This window comes from Akebia trifoliata, chromosome 2 (assembly GCF_017979445.1).
Source record: "Akebia trifoliata isolate Shusen 1 chromosome 2, ASM1797944v1, whole genome shotgun sequence".
Lineage (NCBI taxonomy): Eukaryota > Viridiplantae > Streptophyta > Magnoliopsida > Ranunculales > Lardizabalaceae > Akebia > Akebia trifoliata.
The window spans coordinates 4308618-4329254 of record NC_141376.1 but is presented as its reverse complement, the minus strand read 5'-3'; the positions used below and the strand labels follow the sequence as shown (position 1 = coordinate 4329254).

The window sequence follows — 20637 nt, the reverse complement described above, 5'->3', positions numbered from 1 at the left end:
TAATAAAAGTTTTTTCAATTTTTTTTTTTTTGTTTCTAAATTTACAATTTTGGGGCTTTAAGTTTTATACGAGCCCAATAACAACTATTGAAATTGTTTCAACAAGTGTTGACGTTATAATTTGTGCCAAACCTTTTTAATGTTTGAAGAGTGTGGTGGGTGCGAAAAGTGATAACTGATAAATAATTTAAGAAATTGGGATCTAATAAGTTAATTGGGTGTGCCAATAGCAACTCTGTTTTTTTGAGTCGGTTTATCACGACTCGGAAAGGAAAATCGAAATCCCTGATTACGAGATTTATTGGTAAACAACGTGACTTGTGTACCATATAATATTATCTTTCGCGCTCTATTTTTATCCGTTTTTGGAGTTTGGACTTGAACTATCTTTATAATCAGGTCGATAGATTCAAGATACATGTAGTGATCGATCTTTATCGATATCCATCCGTGTTTGGTTTCCATCGATTTCAGATCATTTCTCGCTTTAGAGGTTTCTGTGTGGGAAATTTTTGATCGTCGCTATTGATTTGAGGTTTGTTCTTCACCAGTCCGTGAGATACATGCATTGATCAATCTTTGTCGATATCAGGTCGTTTTCGACGACATCTATGGGATCTTTTCTTAATTATCTACATTTTGTTCATGTTTTTCTCATTATCTTGATCTGTATCTCTGTTTGCTTGTGTTTCTTGATTTGTTTCTCTGTTTGCTCACGCATGTTTTGATATCTAACCAGGTCGATAGATTCAAGATGCATGCATTGATCGATCTTTATCGATATCAGCTAGTTTTCGATTACATCTTTCGGATCTTGTCTTAATTATCTACATTCTATTTATGTTTTTCTCTTTATCTTGATCTATTTCTTTGTTTGCTCGTGTTTCTTGATTCGTTTCTCTGTTTTCTCGCTTGTATTTGGATATCTCTTTATAATCAGGTTGATAGATTCAAGATGCATGCATTGATTGATCTTTATCAATATCAGTTCGTGAGATTTAAGATACATATATCAATCGATCTTTGTCGATATCAGATAGTTTTTTATTACATCTTTCGGATGTTTTCTTAATTATCTACATTCTGACGAATAATTTCACTGGAAGGATTGATAATTGCTCCGACCAATGCTTGGCTCTGCATTATCTCGATCTTAGTTCAAATAAGTTCAGTGGACAGTTATGGTCAGGCTTCCCACGACTACGAGAGTTCTCAGTTTCGGAGAATAATCTCACTGGGGAAGTCTCGTCTACCATCTTCAACAAGAATTGTAATCTCAAGATTCTGGATTTATCGGGGAATCATTTCTATGGAGAATTTCCGAACGAGGTTGGAATTTGCTGAGGTTTGGAATCTTTAATTCTATGGGGAAACAATTTCAACGGCCAAGTCCCCGTGGAGATTGGAAATCTTTCGAATTTCCAATTATTGGTACTTGGAACCAATAAATTCGCAAGAGAGATTCCGGAATCACTTCTGAATTGCAGTAGCTTGGTGTTCTTAGATATGAGTAATAATAGCTTCGAAGGAGATATACAGGAAATCTTTGGACAATTCACGCAGGTTAAATTTCTTGTGTTGCATGGAAATTCATTTCTCGATATCAGATAGATTTTTATTACATCTTTCGGATCTTTTCTTAATTATATACATTCTGTTTACATTTTTTTTTCTTTCTCTTGATCTATTTCTTTGTTTGCTCGTGTTTCTTGATTTGTTTCTCTGTTTTCTTATGCGTGTTTAAAGAACTCTTTATAAATTTAAGATACATGCAATGATAGATCTTTATCAATATCAGTCGATGAGAGCTAATTTTGGTTTCTTTATTTGCTCTTGTCTTTCAGAATCCTTACATCGTTTTAGGATTAGTTCACACGTCAGCGGTTTCTGCATTACAGAGTTGGAATCACCGCTATTGATTTGAGGTTTGTTCTACGATCTTTTATCTATTTAAATTCCGACCATCATCTGAAGTTGTAATTTTTTTCATCAGATGTATTGTATTATATTAAATATTAAAAAAAATCTTATTGATCTCTGCCAGATTTATTGCCTCTCAATTATAGAAGATCGTTTTCAATTAATCTTCGAATCTTTCTTAATTATTTACATTATTTTTGTGTTTTTCATTCTGTTTTTGTAGGAATTGTTCTTGTATTGTCCACTATTATATGGCATTTGGAGCGGATATTGGATGAAAGGAGCTTAACGGATGAAGGATCTTGCATTGCAGTTGGTTACAAGTGGATTTAATTACTCCAGATCCATTAATTTGGTTGAGATCTGATCTGATATTCGATGAGATGTGTTTGCAAAGGTGGAGAGGGGAAGGGGGGTTGTGAGGATCTGTAGCGATGTAAAAGAAATAGGGACAAAGCCCTGGAATGATAATGGGCCTATGTCCATTGCTTTTTGTCATTGGACCTTTGCCATGTCAGGTGCGCTTGCATGGCAGGTCAACAAATAATAAAATTCCTCTTTTTTGGTTTTTGTGGGGAGATCGCACGGGGATTTTTCCCGGGTTCTCCTCACTGGTGTGTCTCTTCTCTCTCTCTCTCTCTCTTTTCTTTCCTTTTCCTTATCCATTGATACCATGTCGTCTACTCTGTCAACCACGCTTCCTAGTTCAATTCGACTGACGAATAGCACTCTTGCAGTACCATCGATGCTCATGGGGTAAAATTTGTCAAACCAATTTTATTATCCTTGAGACTTTTAAACTCAGATCATGCAATTAGATGTGAAAAAATGCGTGTAAAGTGTGTAGATTATTTCCTTGTTTACAAGGGATATTTTTCAAAGGGCATGGGTAGTCATGATGCATCCTTTGAGTTCTTCTGCCCGTCTTCATGTTTTATGGTAACAGTTTGGAGTGTTCCCATGCTAAAAAAGTGCTTATAAATCTGTTTCTCTGTTTGCTTGCGCGTGTTTGGAGCTCGATATATTGAAGATATAGGTATTGATCGATGTTTTATCAATATCAATCCGTGAGATTTGTTTTTGGATTCTTTATTTGTATTTATCCTTCAGACTCCTTCCATCGATTTCAGATGACTTCTCACTTGAGCGGTTTCTGCCTGGGGAATTTTCAATCTTCTCTATTGATTTGAGGTTTGATCTTCTATCTTTTATCGTTTTCGATTAAATCTTTTGGATATTTTCTTAATTATCTACATTCTTTATATGTTTTTCTCTTTATCTTGATCTATTCTTTGTTTGCTCGTGTTTCTTGATTTGTTTCTCTGTTTTCTCAAGCGTGTTTGGAGAACCATTTATAATGAGGTCCATAGATTCAAGATACATGCATTGATCAACCTTTATCAATATCAGTTCGTGAGATTTAATTTTGGTTTCTTTATTTGTTCTTGTCTTTCAGAATCCTTCCATCATTTTAGTATTAGTTCTCATGTCAGCGGTTTCTGCATTAGGGAGTTTCAATCGTAGCAATTCATGTGAGGTTTGTTCTTCTATCTTTTATCTATTTAAATTCCTACCATCATCTGAACTTCTAATTTTTTTTATCAGATGTATTGTTTTTTATTAAATATTAAATAAAATCTTATTGATCTCTGCCAGATATATTGCCTCTCAATTACAGAAGTTTGTTTTCAATTAATCTTTCGAATCTTTCTTAATTATTTACATTCTTTTTGTGTTTTTGGTTCTGTTTTTGTAGGAATTGTTCTTGTATTATCCACTATTATATGGCATTTGGAGCGGATATTGGATGAAAGGAGCTTAACAGAAGAAGGATCTTGTGTTGCAGTTGGTGACAAGTAGATTTAATTACTCTAGATCCATTAATTTGGATGAGATCTGATCAAATATTCGATGAGATGTGTCTGCAAAGGTGGAGAGAGGATGGGGGGTTGTGAGGATTTGTAGAGATGTAAAAGAAATAGGGACAAAGCCCTGAAATGATAATGGGCCTGTGTCCATTGCTCTCTGTTATTGGACCTTTGCCATGTCAGGTGCGCTTGCTTGGCAGGTCAACAAATAATAAAATTCCTCTTTTTTGGTTTTTGTGGGGAGATCGCACGGGGATTTTTCCCGGGTTCTCCTCACTTGTGTGTCTCGTCTCTCTCTTTTTTTTCTTTCCTTTTCCTAATCCATTGATATCATGTCGTCTACTCTGTCAACCATGCTTCCTAGTTCAATTTGACTGGCGAATATCACTCTTGCAGTACAGTACCATCAATGTTCATGGTGTAAAAGTTGTCAAACCAATTTTGTTATCCTTGAGACTTTTAAAATCAGATCATGCAATCAGATCATTCAATTTTACAAGGAATATTTTTCGAAGGGCATGGGTGGTCATGATGCATCCTTTGAGTTCTTCTGCCTGTCTTCATGTTTTATGGTAACAGTTTGGAGCTCTGTTTCTCTGTTTGCTTGCCCGTGTTTGGAGCTCTATTTATAATCAAATCAATATATTGAAGATGTAGGTATTATTCGATCTTTTATCCATATCAATCCGTGAGATTTGTTTTTGGATTCTTTATTTGTACTTATCCTTCAAACTCTTTCCATCGATTTCAGATCACTTCTTGCTTGAGCGGTTTCTGCCTGGGGAATTTTTTTTATCGTCTCTATTGATTTAGGTTTGTTCTTCTATCTTTTATCGTTTTCGATTACATTTTCGGATATTTTCTTAATTATCTACATTCTGTTTATGTTTTTCTCTTTATCTTGACCTGTTTATCTATTTGCTTGTGTTTCTTGATTTGTTTCTATGTTTGCTCACTCTTGTTTAGGGCTCTCTTTATAATCAGGTCAATAGATTGAAGATACATGTATTGATTGTTCTTTATCAAGATCAATCTGATTTCTGCGTAGGAAAGTTTCGATCGTCGCTATTGATTTGATGTTCGTTCTTTCATCTTTTATCCGTTTAAATTCCTACCATTATCTGAGCTTCTAATTTTTTTTTACTAAATATTAAATAAAATCTATTGCCTCTCAATTCAATCACAATGTAGGAATTGTTCTTGTGTTGTCCACTATTATATGACATTTTGAGTGGATATTATGAAAGGAGCTTAACGCGTTGTAGTTGGTGACAAGTAGTTTTAATTACTCCATATCCATTAATTTGGATGTGATCTGATATGATGTTCAGTGAGATGTGTCCACAAAGTTGGGAGAGGGGATGGAGGGGATGTGAGAATTTGTAGAGAAGTAAAATAAATAGGGGCAAAGCATTGATAATGGACCTTTGCCATGTCGGGTGCGCTAGCATGGCAGGTCAACAACTAATAAAATTCCTCTTTTTAGGTTTTTGTGGGGAGATCGTATGGGGATTTTTCCCGGGTTCTCCCTGCTGGTGTGTCTCGTCTCTTTTTTCTTCTTTTCCTTTCTTTTCTTCCTTACACATTGATATCATGTCATCTACTTTTTCAACCACATTTCCTAACTCAATTGGATTGGTTTATGTCTCTTGCAGTACAATTAATGTTTGTAATGTAAAAGTACTTAAAACCAATTCTATTATCCTTGAGATTGTTAAAATCAGACAATGCAATTACACCCGAAGAGAATTCTTGTGTAGTGTTTGGAATTGTTTGAATGTTTTTAAGGAATATTTTTCAATGAGTCAATCCAATGCAATAACGAAAGACAAGGGACCATCCTACTATTACCTTTTTCAATGAGTACAATTTAATCTTTGTATTTTGTTTATAAGGCACAGTTGTGAATCATTGGAGAGCCAGTTTTTCAATCTCATTTGGCCTTCAAGGCCCCATATTCAAAGGTGCGCACACAACTTCTAATTCATATAGTCGTTATTTTGTTGAAATTATAACTGACTTGATCGTCGGAGAGTTCACTTTTCAGGGCGGCTGAAGAACCATTGACTGACCAGGTTAAGCAAGGGCACACACAACTTCTAATTCATATAGTCGTTATTTTGTTGAAATTATAACTGACTTGATCGTCGGAGAGCTCACTTTTCAGGGCGGCTGAAGGACCATTGAATGACCAGGTTAAGCAAGGGCACACACAACTTCTAATTCATATAGTCGTTATTTTGTTAAAATTATAACTGACTTGATCGTCGGAGAGTTCACTTTTCAGGGTGGCTGGAGAACCATTGAACGACCAGGTTAAGCAAGGGCTTGGAATATGCTTTTGAGGGTAGCAGAATGGGAAAGAGTTACCTTTGAGCATTTTTCAATGTAATATGCCTTTCCTTGAGGCTTTAACAAGTGAAAATTGAACACTTAGTTTAGAATGGGCACAGATTGATAGAGCAAGTTTGGTTCACTGGTATTAATATATTCCTCTCAGATACAGATGTTCGTTTTTTATTCATCTTTCAGATCTTCCTTAATTATTTACATTCTTTTTTTCGTTTTTGTAGGAATTATTTTCACAATACAAGATCGTTTTTGTCCACTACTATGTGGTGTTTGGAGCGGATATTAGATGAAAGGAGTTTAACTGATGAAGGATCTTGCATTGCAGTTGGTGACAATTGGATTAACTCCAGATACATTGATATGGATGAGATCTGATCTGATGTTTGAAGAGATGTGTCTACAAAGGTGGAGAGAAGAGGGGATGGAGGGGTTGTGAGGATTGGTAGAGATGTAAAAGAAGTAGGGACAGAGCCTTGATTGAAATGATAATGGTCCTGTGTAAATTAGAGATGAGAAAAATGTGTGTAAATAAATTATGTGGAGTGGTTGCTTGTTTACAAGGAATATTTTTCAATGGCGGCATGGGTGAGGTCGTGTTTTCTGGTCACAGTTTGGAGTGTTCCTTCCAATACAAAACTCAGTAATATAGAGAACTCAATATTCATTGAACATGAAAATGCAATGTATTAAGGAATGTCAATATGAACATAAATCATTAAATAAGTTCTTCTATATATTGAAAGAAATTTACAGACTACAAAATAATTACCCCACCTCCACCATCTTAACATATTGATATCACCTCCCCACCGAAATCTTGGATGGAAATGGAATCCTATATGTGACTGTAGGATCCACATGGGGAGAAAGAGGGGCTGTGTTTCTAGCTGATCGATTTTCCTGCAAAGCATGGAAGAAGACCTGATTAAAGTAGCATAAAAAGATCTTGGATGTCGGGAATTTACAATGTTTTTCAACAAAATTAGTCATAGCCAAGTAAATGAACACTAAATATTTGAATAATTGGTAACCCGATCAAATTTAGATAGGTAAGAAAATAAAATGACCAAATGAAAACAAGTAGAAAAAAAGATAACGTTGTATGTTGGCTAAACGATTATTTAAAGCAATTGAAATGGAGTGAAACATAGAAAGATAATTTTGGGAGCTGAGCTTACAGCACGGAAAGGAAACTCGTCTCCTTCAAGCATGTGCACCACTTGCCCCATTTTTGGTCGATTGTTAGCATCCGAATCTATACAACGGAGGCAAACAAGTAGTGCTCGTTTCAAAGTTCTCGGAGAGGGGTTGGCTTGAATCAAAGGGTCCACCACTTCATCTCCACGCCTACTTGCTACCATCCCTCTAAACCATTCGACTAAGTTCACCTGCAATAGTATCCAGTAAAATGTGTTGGGCCACATTGAGAAGTTACAATGGAGGCGAAAGAAAAGAAAAAAACATCACCTCTCCAACTGCTCTGGCATGATCAACAGGGCTCCTCCCGGAGATTATTTCCATAAGTAGAACTCCAAAACTGTACACATCACTGCCCTCATTAAGCATACCTGTGCTTGCATACTCAGGAGCTACACATCTGCATCAAAACATTAAAAAATTACAGAAGAAAACAGAAATAGAATTGTGGGTCCGGGGCGGGAGCATCAGTTGCCCATGCTAGTAACCAACAAATATTTTGGGCATTAGAGAAAGAACAAACCCAAATGTTCCCATTACACGTGTGGTCACATAGCTTGCATCAGATCCCAAGAGCTTGGCCAGTCCAAAATCTGAGACTTTTGCATTCCATTTTCTATCCACTAGAATGTTACTAGATTTGATATCTCGGTGCACTACTTTGGGTTCTAATCCTTCATGTAGATAAGCTAATCTGAAACAAGATGAGATGCATGATGTTAATGAGCAGAAAAGGCTCCATAAGCAAAAATAAGATATTCCCAAAAGAAGCAACAAAATTAAGATAGAATGGAATAGTAAAGAAACATTTCTTTTCAAGACCTAACCAAGATAAATAGATTCCAAAAAGGATAGGGAGAAAAATACTCACCTGACGAGAATTATATTTACAACAAAACATTTATTATGTTCCTAAGCAAAAGGTTTTAAAAGTTGAAATTGACTCAGATGAGAATTTTTGTTCTATTATATTTTCTGAAGACTAAATCGAAACAACATACAAAAACATAGTGCAACTCAACATTTAGAAAACAATACTAATTCAAGTCCCGTGAAATGAGATATGAGATACAATCACATACCCCTTTGCTATCCCTACTGCAATATTCATTCGAACATCCCAGGTTAGAGGGCTAACGGGTCCCACATCACCGTGCAACCATTGCTCCAAATTCCCATTATCAACATATTCATATACAAGAATTCTGAACAACCAGAACAAGTTCCACAGAAATTTTAGGAAAGCAACATAGAATCCCTATTAATTTCCATATGCATAAAAGGGTAATACAAACAAAAGTTGACAACAGGAATGTACCTCTGAGCGCCTTCAGCGCAATACCCAATAAGACCTACCAGGTTCTTATGCCTTACTTTTCCGATGGCTTCTACTTCCAGCGTGAACTCTTTCTCAGCCTGACCCCTACAAACAAGATAAAAAGAATTACACAACTTTCTCATAAGATCACAAAACATCACTCAATTTTGAAAAGAAAAAAAAAATTCTCACACACATTATACACCATAGCATTGATATAGTGTATCACGCACATTATTATAGTGCATACACCTTATCTCTATTAAACCAATCACATGTACCCACATGCATTGAATGGCATTCCTAATTTACAAAAGTACCATTATTAGTTACAAAACTACCCTTGAATGCTTGACGTCGCAAGCATTGAGGAGTCTGTGAGCACTCAATTTTTTGGAAGTTGAAAGCTAATATCCAAGTGCCTCAGTATAGATTTCTTTAACAGGAAAAGAAAAACTACTTCCCTTGATGAAACTTCCCATAATAGAGTTTCATGGTTTTCATAGAATTTTGAAGAGGTCTCCTAGCCATGACAGACACCAATGCAATTAAAACAATTTGAAGTTGAAATTTGAAACTCAGTCACCAATCTACTACTGTTTTGCATGAAATGGAATCATCATTCCTCCTACTCTGATAAACTTAATAGAATTTTTTATCCAAAATTGCAAGATTCCCATTCAATTATTCCCTCGGAAAATTAACTTAATTTTCACTTATGTAACAAACACTTGAAACTTAATTGAGATCAAAAGTAGTAATTCTACAGAGGAATTTACGATAGACTCCAATAACACGGCCCAGATCTAAAATGCGTCGGCTGGCTCCATCACACCCTAAGTCAAACAGATAGGCAAACTGACCATTAGCTTCTACTTTTAAAGTTCTTACAATTTAGACTTTTTTTTTTACACGATCGGATCAATTTTATATAACAATAAAATATGTAAGAAAAAACGAAAAATTAGACAATATGGATCGGGATCTAACGTGCGCCTCAATAAGATGACAAATATACTTACTTCTTGTTGAGAAGAATCTTCACTGCTACAACAGAACTGTCAGGCAGAACTCCTCTGTAAACAACTCCATAGCCTCCTTCTCCAATTACATTCTCGTCTGAAAATCCACATGTCGCGATCTCCAGCTCTTTCAATGTGTACCACCGTCCCCAACCGATATTCTGAAACTCAACCGACACAGCTGAAGATAAGCTCTGGCTACTGCCCGATACGTTACTTTCTGGGCTCACATTTCCGATATCAATCACCGTATCTCCATTTACACAAACGAATCCTTTCTTCTGATCTTCCATATTTTTCCCTGTATCTTCGATCTGACAGTTCTCCTTCAGATCTGAAGCTTTGATCTTCATGATCTCCTGAGAACTAACTGGAATTAAACCTGAAGTATGCTTCACACGTGTTCTACGTCTTCTTGAGTTCCGATTCCAACGAAGGAAGATAAGAATGAGAATAGTAACAGAGACCGTACAAATGACGCAGATTCCGATCACGACCACAACGTAGTGTTTCAGGCCGAGAAACGGCATTTTATGAACAAGAGAGTTGTCCGAGTTCTGGTCGACAAAGGTGTGTTTCCCGGTACTCGCCATTGTTTCCGGCCAGAAGATTAGGAGAATGAGCTAGTTTTTCCAGTTAGAGAAACCCTAGTAGAGAGTAAAAGTAACCGTTAGAGAGATGAATCTGAAACACGTCGCAATGGAAATTCGCAACGGATACCAAGGGCAAGAGAAAGAAGTAATGGAGTGTGGGGTCTTTAGGTTCTAGGAGAAGACCTGTTGTTGCTTTCTGGGTCCTGTTTCAGAGAATATTACGGAAAGTGCCACTCCTCTTTGCAGAACTCGGGACATGGTGAGAGTGACTACTGATAACAGTCACCGAAATTATTTAAGAATAATTATGACTGCACGTAGTAAATCATACGTGATCTGTACTTGGCTGATGTGGTTGAGCCTCAGATCTTTTTTTGTGCATCCCGAAGAAAAAGATCTACGATTATGTGTCCTTCCCACGTTATCCGAGTATGATTTACCGCGTGCATTCACCACGACTATTTAATAGCCCCAAAGTACTGCAACCGAGGCTTTAAAACCACTTTAATGACATGTTTTCGAAAACCGTGAGTTCTTTGTAATTCTGGAAATATCGTTGGTGTAGTTACGGTACTTGGAGCGTCAGGTGGTCCAATTGCTCATCAGTGTTTCGCACGTTGGTTCGGAGATGGCGTAGTCATGGCGTAGTTTTTAAACTCGATATTTCATCTCATCTCGTTCAGTTTCGATAGCAAGTCGTCTTGGACGAATTTTTTCATACGTTTGAGACGTCTCGTGAGACAAATCAATAAATTGAGTTGTGACTCGTAAATCTCGATCAAAAAATGACTTTGTGACTTGATTTCGTTCAGCTCTGATATCAAGTTAATTCAGACGATACGTCCTGATTTTGAACGAGTTTAAAAATCATGAGTCATGACAATATTATATTTGCCTCTTTCGATTCTATCTACTTACAACACACCAATCCTTTTGATCCTGCATGACTGTCTACAGTGAAGGTTGGTGTATTATGAGTAACATCGGATCCCTTTTACGCCTACTTAAACCAATTTATAAAAGGAGTTATGATGCATAACGGTGTCTCATTCCCATACACAAGATTAGTGCCTGTGTGACACGTTTGGATTGGAGAATATATATATTGGGCTGTGTGCACAGTTTGATTAGGAACTCGAGCTATTTTAAACTCCAACATAACACATAGACACCGTTCCTATTTATAGGACCGTGACATTGTATTGAATCCCTTATCTTTAAAAAAAAACTAATCATACTCTTACTGTCTTTTTTTCAAATGCCTCCCATATGCTATTTGACATGACAGTTACAGAATCATAAATTTTTTTCTTGTGTATTCTAAAACAAATGATCTACACTTCTATGATGAGGACGTACACGAGACATCTGAACAAAAAAAAAAAAAGTTAGATTATCAAGATTCTTAAAAAAAAGTGAAATGATGAATTGACCTTTGAAAATTTATTCTCTACACCCACCTTAAAAACTTAACAAAGATAATACTCATTTATTATCACTTGAAACAATCAAATAAGATGCCCTAAGTTTTTTACTAATGGAGAATTTGAACTATTCTACTAAAGGAAAAGCTAACAGTTTTTAAGTATTTGCCAACAATTTTTCTTGTTCATATCGTCGTATTCATCTCCTTCAAGATTTGTGAGAAGTCGAATCAATAGAGATTAGATTTTTTTTATTTTTTATTATAATTATTTCGTGTTATCTTGGAATTTTCCAAAATTTATTTTTTATTTGTATTTAATTATCTAAAAAAGGTAGAAAAATCACTAATTATAACATCTAGAGAAAAGATTTTAGATTCAAGAACTCAAAAAAAAGAAAAAAAAAATTGACAGATTGACCTTGTAGGTTCATGTAGGTACTTAAAAATTGACAGATTGATTCAGTAAGTACTTAAAAAAACATTATAAAAATGATTCAATAGATATCTATTATTGAACATTATAAAAAACAGTGTGTACGAACATATCCAACAAAAAGAGTTGTTTGTACATACATTATGTCTTATTTACAATTCTTGTTCAATACAAAAGACTTGAGTTTTTAAAGCATAAAAAATAAAAAATAAAAAATTGATTGAACGATAGATAAATAGATTTAGGAGTGAAAAAAGTGATTTACTTATGTTAGAAATAGAGAGAATGAGAGATGATGTATAGTTGAATCTAAGAGTTCAGCTAATAGGAAGAAGAAAATACAATGGATTAGGTGAGAACAGCATAGTATACCTTCAATAGCATTTTAGGTGGGTGCTCATACTACGAACAAAAGATGTATTTGATTAAGTGGGAGCACAAAGAAATTCTCATTTTAGGGTGGGTGTACTTAGTGTAACTTAGGTCGATTTTGACTTCAAACCTTGGATTTATATAAGAGCAGATCATTCTACATCCAATAGTTTTATTTTGGGTGATTTACTCATGTGTCCACATATTTTAGTGAAGATTTGGGATAACCCCTTTGTTTTTCAAAATAATGATTTCCCCCTAATTGTTGATCTTCTCTTATAGACTAATAAAAATAAGCAAAAACTTTCTTCATCTTCAACTTTTAAACAAAAATTTTTCTTTTTCTAATCAATTGTCTTCAAGTTCATCAAATCTATGATATATTAACTTTTTTAATCCATCCAACCTCATCTTCTCTCTTGTATAAAATATTTGATTTTTTCTATTTAGAATTTAATCTTTTCCAATAATCATATTTCGTTCTTCTTGAGACTATAAGGTTTTAATAGGTAAATATAAGATTAAGCAAACAACTTTAAAGATAATTGATTTTGGAATTGTTTTTTTTCCCTTTCATTAGATAATTAATAAGGGAAGAGAACGCAACTGTATATCAAATATTAAAAAAAAAATGGGGCATGTATATCTAAAAGATGTGATAACCCATGTGGCACACTCAATTGACTCTCTTGACGTGACAAATTTAAGAACCATAGATCTATACGTCTTGGGATACAAAACTTTATTTTCCCATAAAAATGTATCCCGAGGCATATAGATTTATGATTCTCGAACTTATCATGTGCCTTGTACTTCATATCGTAGATCTATATGGAACTCGAATTTTTGTTAACAATTCGGAACACAAAAAAATTCGAGTTTTATTCGATTTTGGATTGCAAAAACCTGATCTAAAATTCAGTCAAAATTTTAATAAATGGAAAATATGCAACATATGCTTTATACGTGTATTATCTGTCTCATTTCAAAAATTCAAAAATTCAAAAATTCGATAGTATTATCATTATTTTTTCAAAGATAAAAAAGAAAAAACATTTGTCATCTAAAAAGGTGGATTCCTCCAAAATTTTGAACCTGAGTCACTTCAAAATTGACTTGTATTACAGTCCACAACTTATAAATTTATATTTTGTAACATACAATAACTTACAACAATAACATTTCTTTTCAATCGAATCTAATAAAATTTCATAAAAAAATATGTATTATTCTTTTTTAATTTAAAGTACGTGAATTATTTAAAATAATTTAATAATAATAATAATAATGAGAATAATACTTTTATTTAAAAAAATAATAAAAAATTTGTAAATTAAAAAAAAAAATTAAACGGGAGATTACTGACAAGAGTCAGGAGAATCGATTGAGTGTGCCAGGTGGGATTGTCGGGATTATCAAGACTCTATCTAAAATCATCCCTATTATTTTTCATATTTTATTACCATTTTGGATAAGTTCCATCCATTAGTGGTGGTGGTTCTTACTTGTCATAGCAGCGAGGCCCACTCTTTCCCCTTATCTACTTATTAAGAAAGATCTTGTTTATCTCTATTTCATTCCCGCTGTCTTTCCTTTCATTTCATGCCTGGTTTTGCTTCGGTTTCGGTTTCGGTTTCGGTTTCGGTTGCGCGACTCTCACTCTCTCCAACTGTTTCTAAGTAAGAAATGATATTAGGAGGTTCGAAGAAAAGACAGCGCGTAGGAAACAATACTCGCAATCGCATCTCTTCTACTTTCGCAGACATCGATTCCTCCAGATCCGACGGAACCCTAACGGTAATCTCCAAGAAACCGTTAGGGCATCACCATACTTCCCCAATCTGCTTCAACGATTCTACTACAGCCGATGTTATTCTCCGTCTATGTCTTGAATCATCGCCGCTTGATGCCAATCCTCAATCTGAATCGATCTCCTCCGCGAAATTCGTAGATCAGGCTGAAGTTGAGCTTCATCTTCACTCTAATGTCCTTGGTCGATCCAAATACTTCTCTGTTCTTCTATCAGATCGATGGCAGAGAGATTCCAGTGAGAATTTGGAGAATTCTGATAAGGTTTTCCATCTTAATTTGAAAGTTATTGAATCAATTGGATCCATTGATACTCATCTGACAGTGCTTCGGCTCCTTTACACGGATGATTTCTTCAGTGCGATCAATACCGCATCGACCGCACTATCGATTCTCCCCGTAGCCCTTGAGCTTTTGTTTGAGGATTGTATTAAGGCCTGTGTTCGATTCCTTGAGGCGGTGCCATGGAACGAAGAGGAGGAACAGAGGGTTTGGAGTTTAATTCCATTTCTCAAGCAAGATGAGTCTCAGGAACTTCTCGCTAGGGTTTCGCCCGCAAATAGTGATTCATCCGAGGAGATGCTCAATGGTTTGCTTTTTGCTGTAATTAATAACCATCCGAATATGGCATTTGTGAAGGTTTTTGTAGCTAAGTTGTTGAGGGATTTCTCGTCCAAGGAATCGGTGGGTCGGGTTTTGGATCAAGCGTTCAAGATGAGTTTGCAGGTTGTGAAGGAGTCGCTGGATGAGTATTCGAGTCCTGATTTTAGAGGGGATCACAATGAAACGGAGGCCATTCAGCGGTTGAATCTGCATACAGCGATGACTAGTGGGAGGCATTTGTTGTGGTTGGTTGAGAGGATGATTGAACTGAGAGTGGCAGATACGGCTGTGAAGGAGTGGAGCGACCAAGCCTCATTCACTGCGGATTTGCAGAGAGCGTTTCGAGATGATACGTGGAGGAATATTGTGCCAGGGCTTCCGGCTGTTGTGCTTCGGTGCACTTTCAAGCTTGCCAATGCCGTCGCTGTTGGGTCAATTTTGGCTGCTAAACAGGTAGTGCAATTGAATTTATCTCGTTATTTGCACTAGTTCTTAGAAGAAAAACTATGATAATGGATTTTCACTGCTGGTTGTAGTTAATTGGAAACTGTATTATTTTCATTGCTAGTTGCTTGGATTGAATAAAACCACAGAGAAAGAAAAGTTTTGTTTGGTTACTATCTGCACTTCTGTTGTAATTTGACGATGAATTGAACCCAAACCTAATCCTTTTTTTTTGTCTCTCTCATTTTAGTTGCATGTTCTGCACTTATTATCACATTTCTGCATTCTGATTATTGGTGTTCTCTCGTGGTTATTTTTTTCAAAATGACAGTTATCTTTTGAAAATGAAATTACCATCTATACTGCATCAGAGATACAAACTTGAACACACCAGTTCTCAATTGTTTCTCTTTTCTTTCTCCATTTTGAATATTTATCGTAAGACAAACTTTTATGTTTTCTTGATTGAGGTTTTTGGAATTGTCTTGACTGGTATGCATATTGTATGTTTTACTCTCTATGCATATTGTATATTTTTATTTCCCAATTTTAGCTACTTGGTTCTTCATCGTCATCAAAGTGTTATCCCAAAGATTTGGTGTTAACTAAATGGATCATGTTGAGGTTGGTTGATACATTGAAAAGGAGTAGAATTAACATCGCAGATCTTCAAGAGATCAAATGTGCAGGACAAAAAGTTTGGTAACTATTGTGTGGGTGTGACTGACAAAGAGTATTTGTGCATGCGTGCAGAGAAAGATTTGGTCGATAGTCTCTTAAGTGTCATGAGAGTAAATTAGGGATTTATGCCAATTAAACTAGCCATAGGAGTGGACAATTAACATTATTAGCACTTATGCACCCCTAATGAGATTAGATGAGAGTACTAAAGGATAGTTTGGGGTGAAATGGATGACTTGCTACATGTAATTTCTGATGGAGAGATGATATTTATTTAAATGGGCATGAAAGAAGAGGTAATAGAAAATATGAAATGGCTGCATAGAGGACAAGTTTTGGATAAGGAAATGATGTAATGGTTTTCCCCTGGAGAAATTCTATCTCCACGACATAGGTTAATGGTTGTTTACATTAGAAGGTGGAAAGAAAGACTAAAAAATAAAATACAGCCAAGAATTAAGCAGAGGAATGTACAAAGATAAAATTAATGTCTTTTAGGAAAATATTAATAGATGACGTAATATGAAATTTAAATGTAGAAGCTACTGTCATATGAGATCTAGTGATGAATTGCATTGGAAGAGTGGCGAAAAAAGTCCTTGAAGAATCGAAAGGAAAAGGATCAATCACAAAAGGGAAATTGGTGGTGGAGTGATGAGGTTGAAGGGATTATTGGGGAAAATAGAAGCATAAGAAATTATGAAAAACATGAAGGGTTACTTTTAGAAAGAAAGGAATGCATGGGAAGATAGTGAGAGACAGAGTAATGAGATCATCATTTCCATCTTGGGGCTTCCTTTCCTTTGGAGCAAGGTCTTTGAGGAAGCAAAAGGGGTCTTCTTTGATGATTTTTATGGGGAAATGGGATTGGGTATGTAATAGACTGGTGCAGTAGTTGGTTGTGGTGTTCTTGGTTGGCTGTTATCTTCTGTCGTCTTTTTCTCTTTTTTGTATTCTCCTTGTTCTGGTGTGGCCTCCTCAGCCATGCTTTTTCGCTATAAATTTCTCTTCATTTATCACCAAAAACAAAAGGTTCAAAAGAACAAATGAGCAAAATATCCAATACTCGAATTGGGAAAAAAAAGGTTATGGTTAGACTTAGCAACAAAATAGAAGCATATGAAATTTGAAAAAAATATGAATGGTTTGAATTGGGTTTCGAGCATTTTGATTTTTCTAGGAAGAGATAGAAGATTCCTTTTTTTCAAGTCTTTTGCTGTGTAAATGTTTGCTTAAAATTTTTCCAGGTTAGGATGAAGCTGGTAAAGGATTGGCTTCCAGTGCTAATTGTTTGTAAAGACAAAGTTTCACCGATGCTACCCAGCCATAAATCACTGTATCAGGATTTGGAAGAGACATTCCTGAGGATCATCTCTACGCTACCTATGTCAGAAGCAAAGGAGTTACTGCAGCAGTGCCTTAGTTTCTCAACTCGCAATGTTGAAGACTGCCCACACTTGGTCTCAGCCTTCAACACTTGGTTCCGGCGAGCAAATCAGCGGCCACAAGTTGATAACCTTCATTGAAAGAAGGGAAGCTATGCTAGTAGCCCTGTTATTTACTGCCTATTACTCTACTGCTGCTTCTGATAAGGAGGTTGTGGTTTGGGATCCATCTCCTGATATCAATGGAATAAAACTGGTAAATATTGTGATTATTCAATCTTGTTAGATGTAAAAGTGAAAAAAAATCCTAGTTAGTTTTGTGCATAAAAAAAATTTGGATGTTTTTGTAGGTCTAGCTATGAAAAACTGTTTTATGTGTTCAATAGACTCTTGTACATTCTTCCGGACAAACTTAGGTTTACATAAAATGTACTTTTCTTTTGGGTTTGATAAACTAATATGTGGCTTAAATTTCATGTTCTCCTTTCCTTTCTATTAAGAGTCGTGATAATATGATGCCCCTTTCTGACATATGCCCCCATCATAGAATTGTAAATCATTTGCCTCAGGATATACAAGAAAATGATTTATGATTATGTGTATCCTGATGCAAATGATCTATAGTTCTGTGATGGGGGTGGGGTTATGTTAGAAAGGGGCGTCAGAAAATCATTACTCTTCTATTTAATATAGGTTTGTGTTGGATCAATTTTTTTATAGGGAAAATTACTTAAAAGGATCCTCACGGAAGGGTTTCTTTCTAAATGGTCCTAAGTTTTTGGTGGTAGTTTGGCAGGACATTTAGTAATTTTTTTCTTTTTAAATGAGCATTTGTCCTCATTTCTCACGATTCTTAAGAGATTATTCTGTCGGAAAGGATTTAAGAAAGAATAAGAAGTCATTTTTAAGATTTTTTTTGAAGATGTATATATTAAAAAAAAAAATATGATTTTTTTAATTATTTTTTTTCTTAATTTTTGGATGAAAATCAATGAAGAATGATTCTTTTGGGTTGAAATCATTTAAACAAATCATTATCTCAAGTTTTTAATCCATCTTTCCATGTATTTTAATGTTAAAAATTGATTGGATTTTACTAGAGTTGAGTTCACCACTTTGTATTTAAAAAGTGGTGAACTTGGCATGACTTAAAAAATGTCAAGTTCAACAGTAATAAAAAGTGGTGAACTTGACACTAAATAAAAAAGCGGTGAGTTCGTCGGTAATGAGGGATCATTATTAAATGTCCCATAAAGCTACACGCAAAACTTAAGAATTATTTAGAAAAAAAAAACCCTTTTGCCAGGGTCCTTCAAGTAATTTGCCTTTCTATTCTTCTCAAATATAATTTTCAAATTCCCAGTGGCAAAATGACATTTTCCTAGAAACACAATTTTCAAATGTATGATCTTGTATCTTCCCTAGAAGAGCATTTTTTAACTGACAGCTATTCTCCCAGATCAGGAAACTGTTTTCCCCCCCTCACCACAGCCAATAAAAAAAATGATTTTCACTTCACCTAATTTTCATCTCTTAGGATTATACTGTACCAACAAACTTAAAACCCGACTCTCTTGACTTTTTCTAGGTGCAATCAAATGAAAGTATTGACCGACTCCTGTACGAATTCAATCTTTATGATCTTTTCTAAGGTTTATATACACATCGAGTTGAATGGACCAAAGGAACGCCTACCTATGTGGATCCTTTGTGGTACTTTTCTCTTGTAGTTTCATGTGGTGTTTTTTTCTAGCTTCTGGATTGGGTTACTTTGAACATCAATAAAATCCACAAAATGGTTTTTTCAAAATCATGATCAAAAATTTTAAAATCGAACAATCATTAACCTTGACCTAAGTTTTAATAGTATGGATTTAATATTTTGTTGATGTGATGATTAGGGGCGTCAATGGGTTGGTTCTGATTCAGTTCTTAAGAAACTTAGAATCATAACCATTATATTTATATCGATTTAGATTATAAGTCGATTCCAAAATAAATTGAATCAAAATCGTCAAAAAACACGGATATCCATTGATTTCGATTTTCAAGAATCGAATGAGAAGAAGTATTTCAAATCATTATAATATAAAAAAATTAACATATAATCTACAAAAATAAATATTAATTTACTTATAATTTGTTATGCTAAATATATAAGTTTATGATTTTTTAAAAAAATAAAATTTTATCTTATTTAAAAGTGATAAATTTTAGAAGAGATAGTTCATTTTAATCTCCCATCTATATTTTTTATATGATTTTTGGTGAAGATAATTTCCATGATGAGGAGATCATCCTCAACAAAACTCAGCTCATTCTGAAATTTCTAACCACATGTTCATGAGTTAAAGAATCATGGATCGTGCAATTTTTATAAATCTCTTTTGATGGGGTTAGAAGTTTTGGAACGGTCTGATTTTGATGAAGATGTTCCAAAACTTCTAACCCATGTGGAAGAAAACGGGTTGGCCAAATAGTTGGCACCTGAACGCGACCCATCAATTCGAGCATACACGGACTCAATCAATCTATGACTGAATTCAAGAAAGAATCAACAATTAATCTCATGCAGATAAAGACTCGATTTCTCTTTGTAGCTGAATTCCACTGAATCTTAAATTCGATCTATGTTCCAGCTAAAATAGTCAACAATTGGATTCATTTTGTCAATCGAAGCATAAATGATGATGGTGATGATTTCAATCAATTTTTTTGTGAACTTTTTACCATCCTTGTAGAGGCCATCTTCGATCTGGATCTGGTAACCATGATGATGATGATCTCTTTTGCTTCTTCTTCTCTTCTTCTTCCCAAGAACTTGAAATATCTTCAGAACCACCACTACTTCCTCTCTCATTTCTGGAGAAAACCCTAGTTAGAAACATCCAACCTTTGTTCTTCCTCCGCCCTTTACTCCACTCGTCCTCTGTTACTCTCATGGACTCAGAGAGCCTTTCGTAGCTAGTAATACTGGCGCACTCCAAAGTTATGGATTCAGACACGAGTCGCAAACTGTTGAATCGATTGGATCGGCCCAGCTTAATCGAAGACCCTCTCGGGAGTCTGAAGCTCTTGACTCTCGGCTTCTCCATTTCTTCTGATATTTGACCTTCACTTCTTACATTGGTACATAATTAAGGGAGTTAGGAGGAGACGTGTCCTTCGTTTCTTCTCTCGATTTGACTTTTTCTTCGTTTTAGTTGACGTTTCC

General features: G+C 35.2%; 2 protein-coding genes and 1 long non-coding RNA gene across 8 annotated transcripts; 2 read left to right on the top strand and 1 right to left on the bottom strand.

Annotated features, from left to right (window-relative positions):
- Positions 1–370: 370 nt before the first annotated feature.
- Positions 371–6754, top strand: LOC147408932 (uncharacterized). 6 transcript variants are annotated; one of them, XR_015172128.1, is made up of 8 exons: positions 371–1563; positions 1845–1925; positions 2144–3111; positions 3377–3457; positions 3677–4441; positions 4540–4601; positions 6076–6267; positions 6362–6754. It is a non-coding gene; the product is annotated as an uncharacterized LOC147408932 (long non-coding RNA). The 6 variants fall into 6 exon arrangements; XR_015172126.1 differs by having other exon boundaries at positions 4773–6267; XR_015172122.1 differs by having other exon boundaries at positions 3677–4445.
- Positions 6755–6804: 50 nt separating this feature from the next.
- On the bottom strand, positions 6805–10524 carry LOC147408931 (putative receptor-like serine/threonine-protein kinase At4g34500). Its single transcript, XM_086423833.1, has 7 exons — positions 9678–10524; positions 8656–8760; positions 8420–8542; positions 7861–8031; positions 7608–7737; positions 7319–7528; positions 6805–7040 (listed from the first exon to the last, which is right to left on the bottom strand). The coding sequence occupies exons 1-7, from the start codon at positions 10268–10270 to the stop codon at positions 6939–6941; spliced, it is 1434 nt and encodes a 477-aa protein (XP_086279959.1). The 5' UTR covers positions 10271–10524; the 3' UTR covers positions 6805–6938.
- A 3487-nt stretch (positions 10525–14011) lies between these two features.
- LOC147408930 (BTB/POZ domain-containing protein At1g63850-like) lies at positions 14012–17897 on the top strand. Its single transcript, XM_086423825.1, has 2 exons — positions 14012–15366; positions 17286–17897. Exons 1-2 carry the CDS (start codon positions 14188–14190, stop codon positions 17562–17564), a joined length of 1458 nt encoding a protein of 485 aa, XP_086279951.1. The 5' UTR covers positions 14012–14187; the 3' UTR covers positions 17565–17897.
- The last annotated feature ends 2740 nt before the right edge of the window (positions 17898–20637 follow it).

Coding starts and splice junctions, on each gene's coding strand:
- LOC147408931 (XM_086423833.1), bottom strand. CDS start 10,270: ATGGCGAGTACCGGGAAACACACCTTTGTCGACCAGAACTCGGACAAC. Junction 8,761..9,677: donor AAGATTCTTCTCAACAAGAA/GTAAGTATATTT, acceptor TCTTGTTTGTAG/GGGTCAGGCTGAGAAAGAGT. Junction 7,041..7,318: donor ACGAGTTTCCTTTCCGTGCT/GTAAGCTCAGCT, acceptor CATGCTTTGCAG/GAAAATCGATCAGCTAGAAA.
- LOC147408930 (XM_086423825.1), top strand. CDS start 14,188: ATGATATTAGGAGGTTCGAAGAAAAGACAGCGCGTAGGAAACAATACT. Junction 15,367..17,285: donor CAATTTTGGCTGCTAAACAG/GTAGTGCAATTG, acceptor AAATTTTTCCAG/GTTAGGATGAAGCTGGTAAA.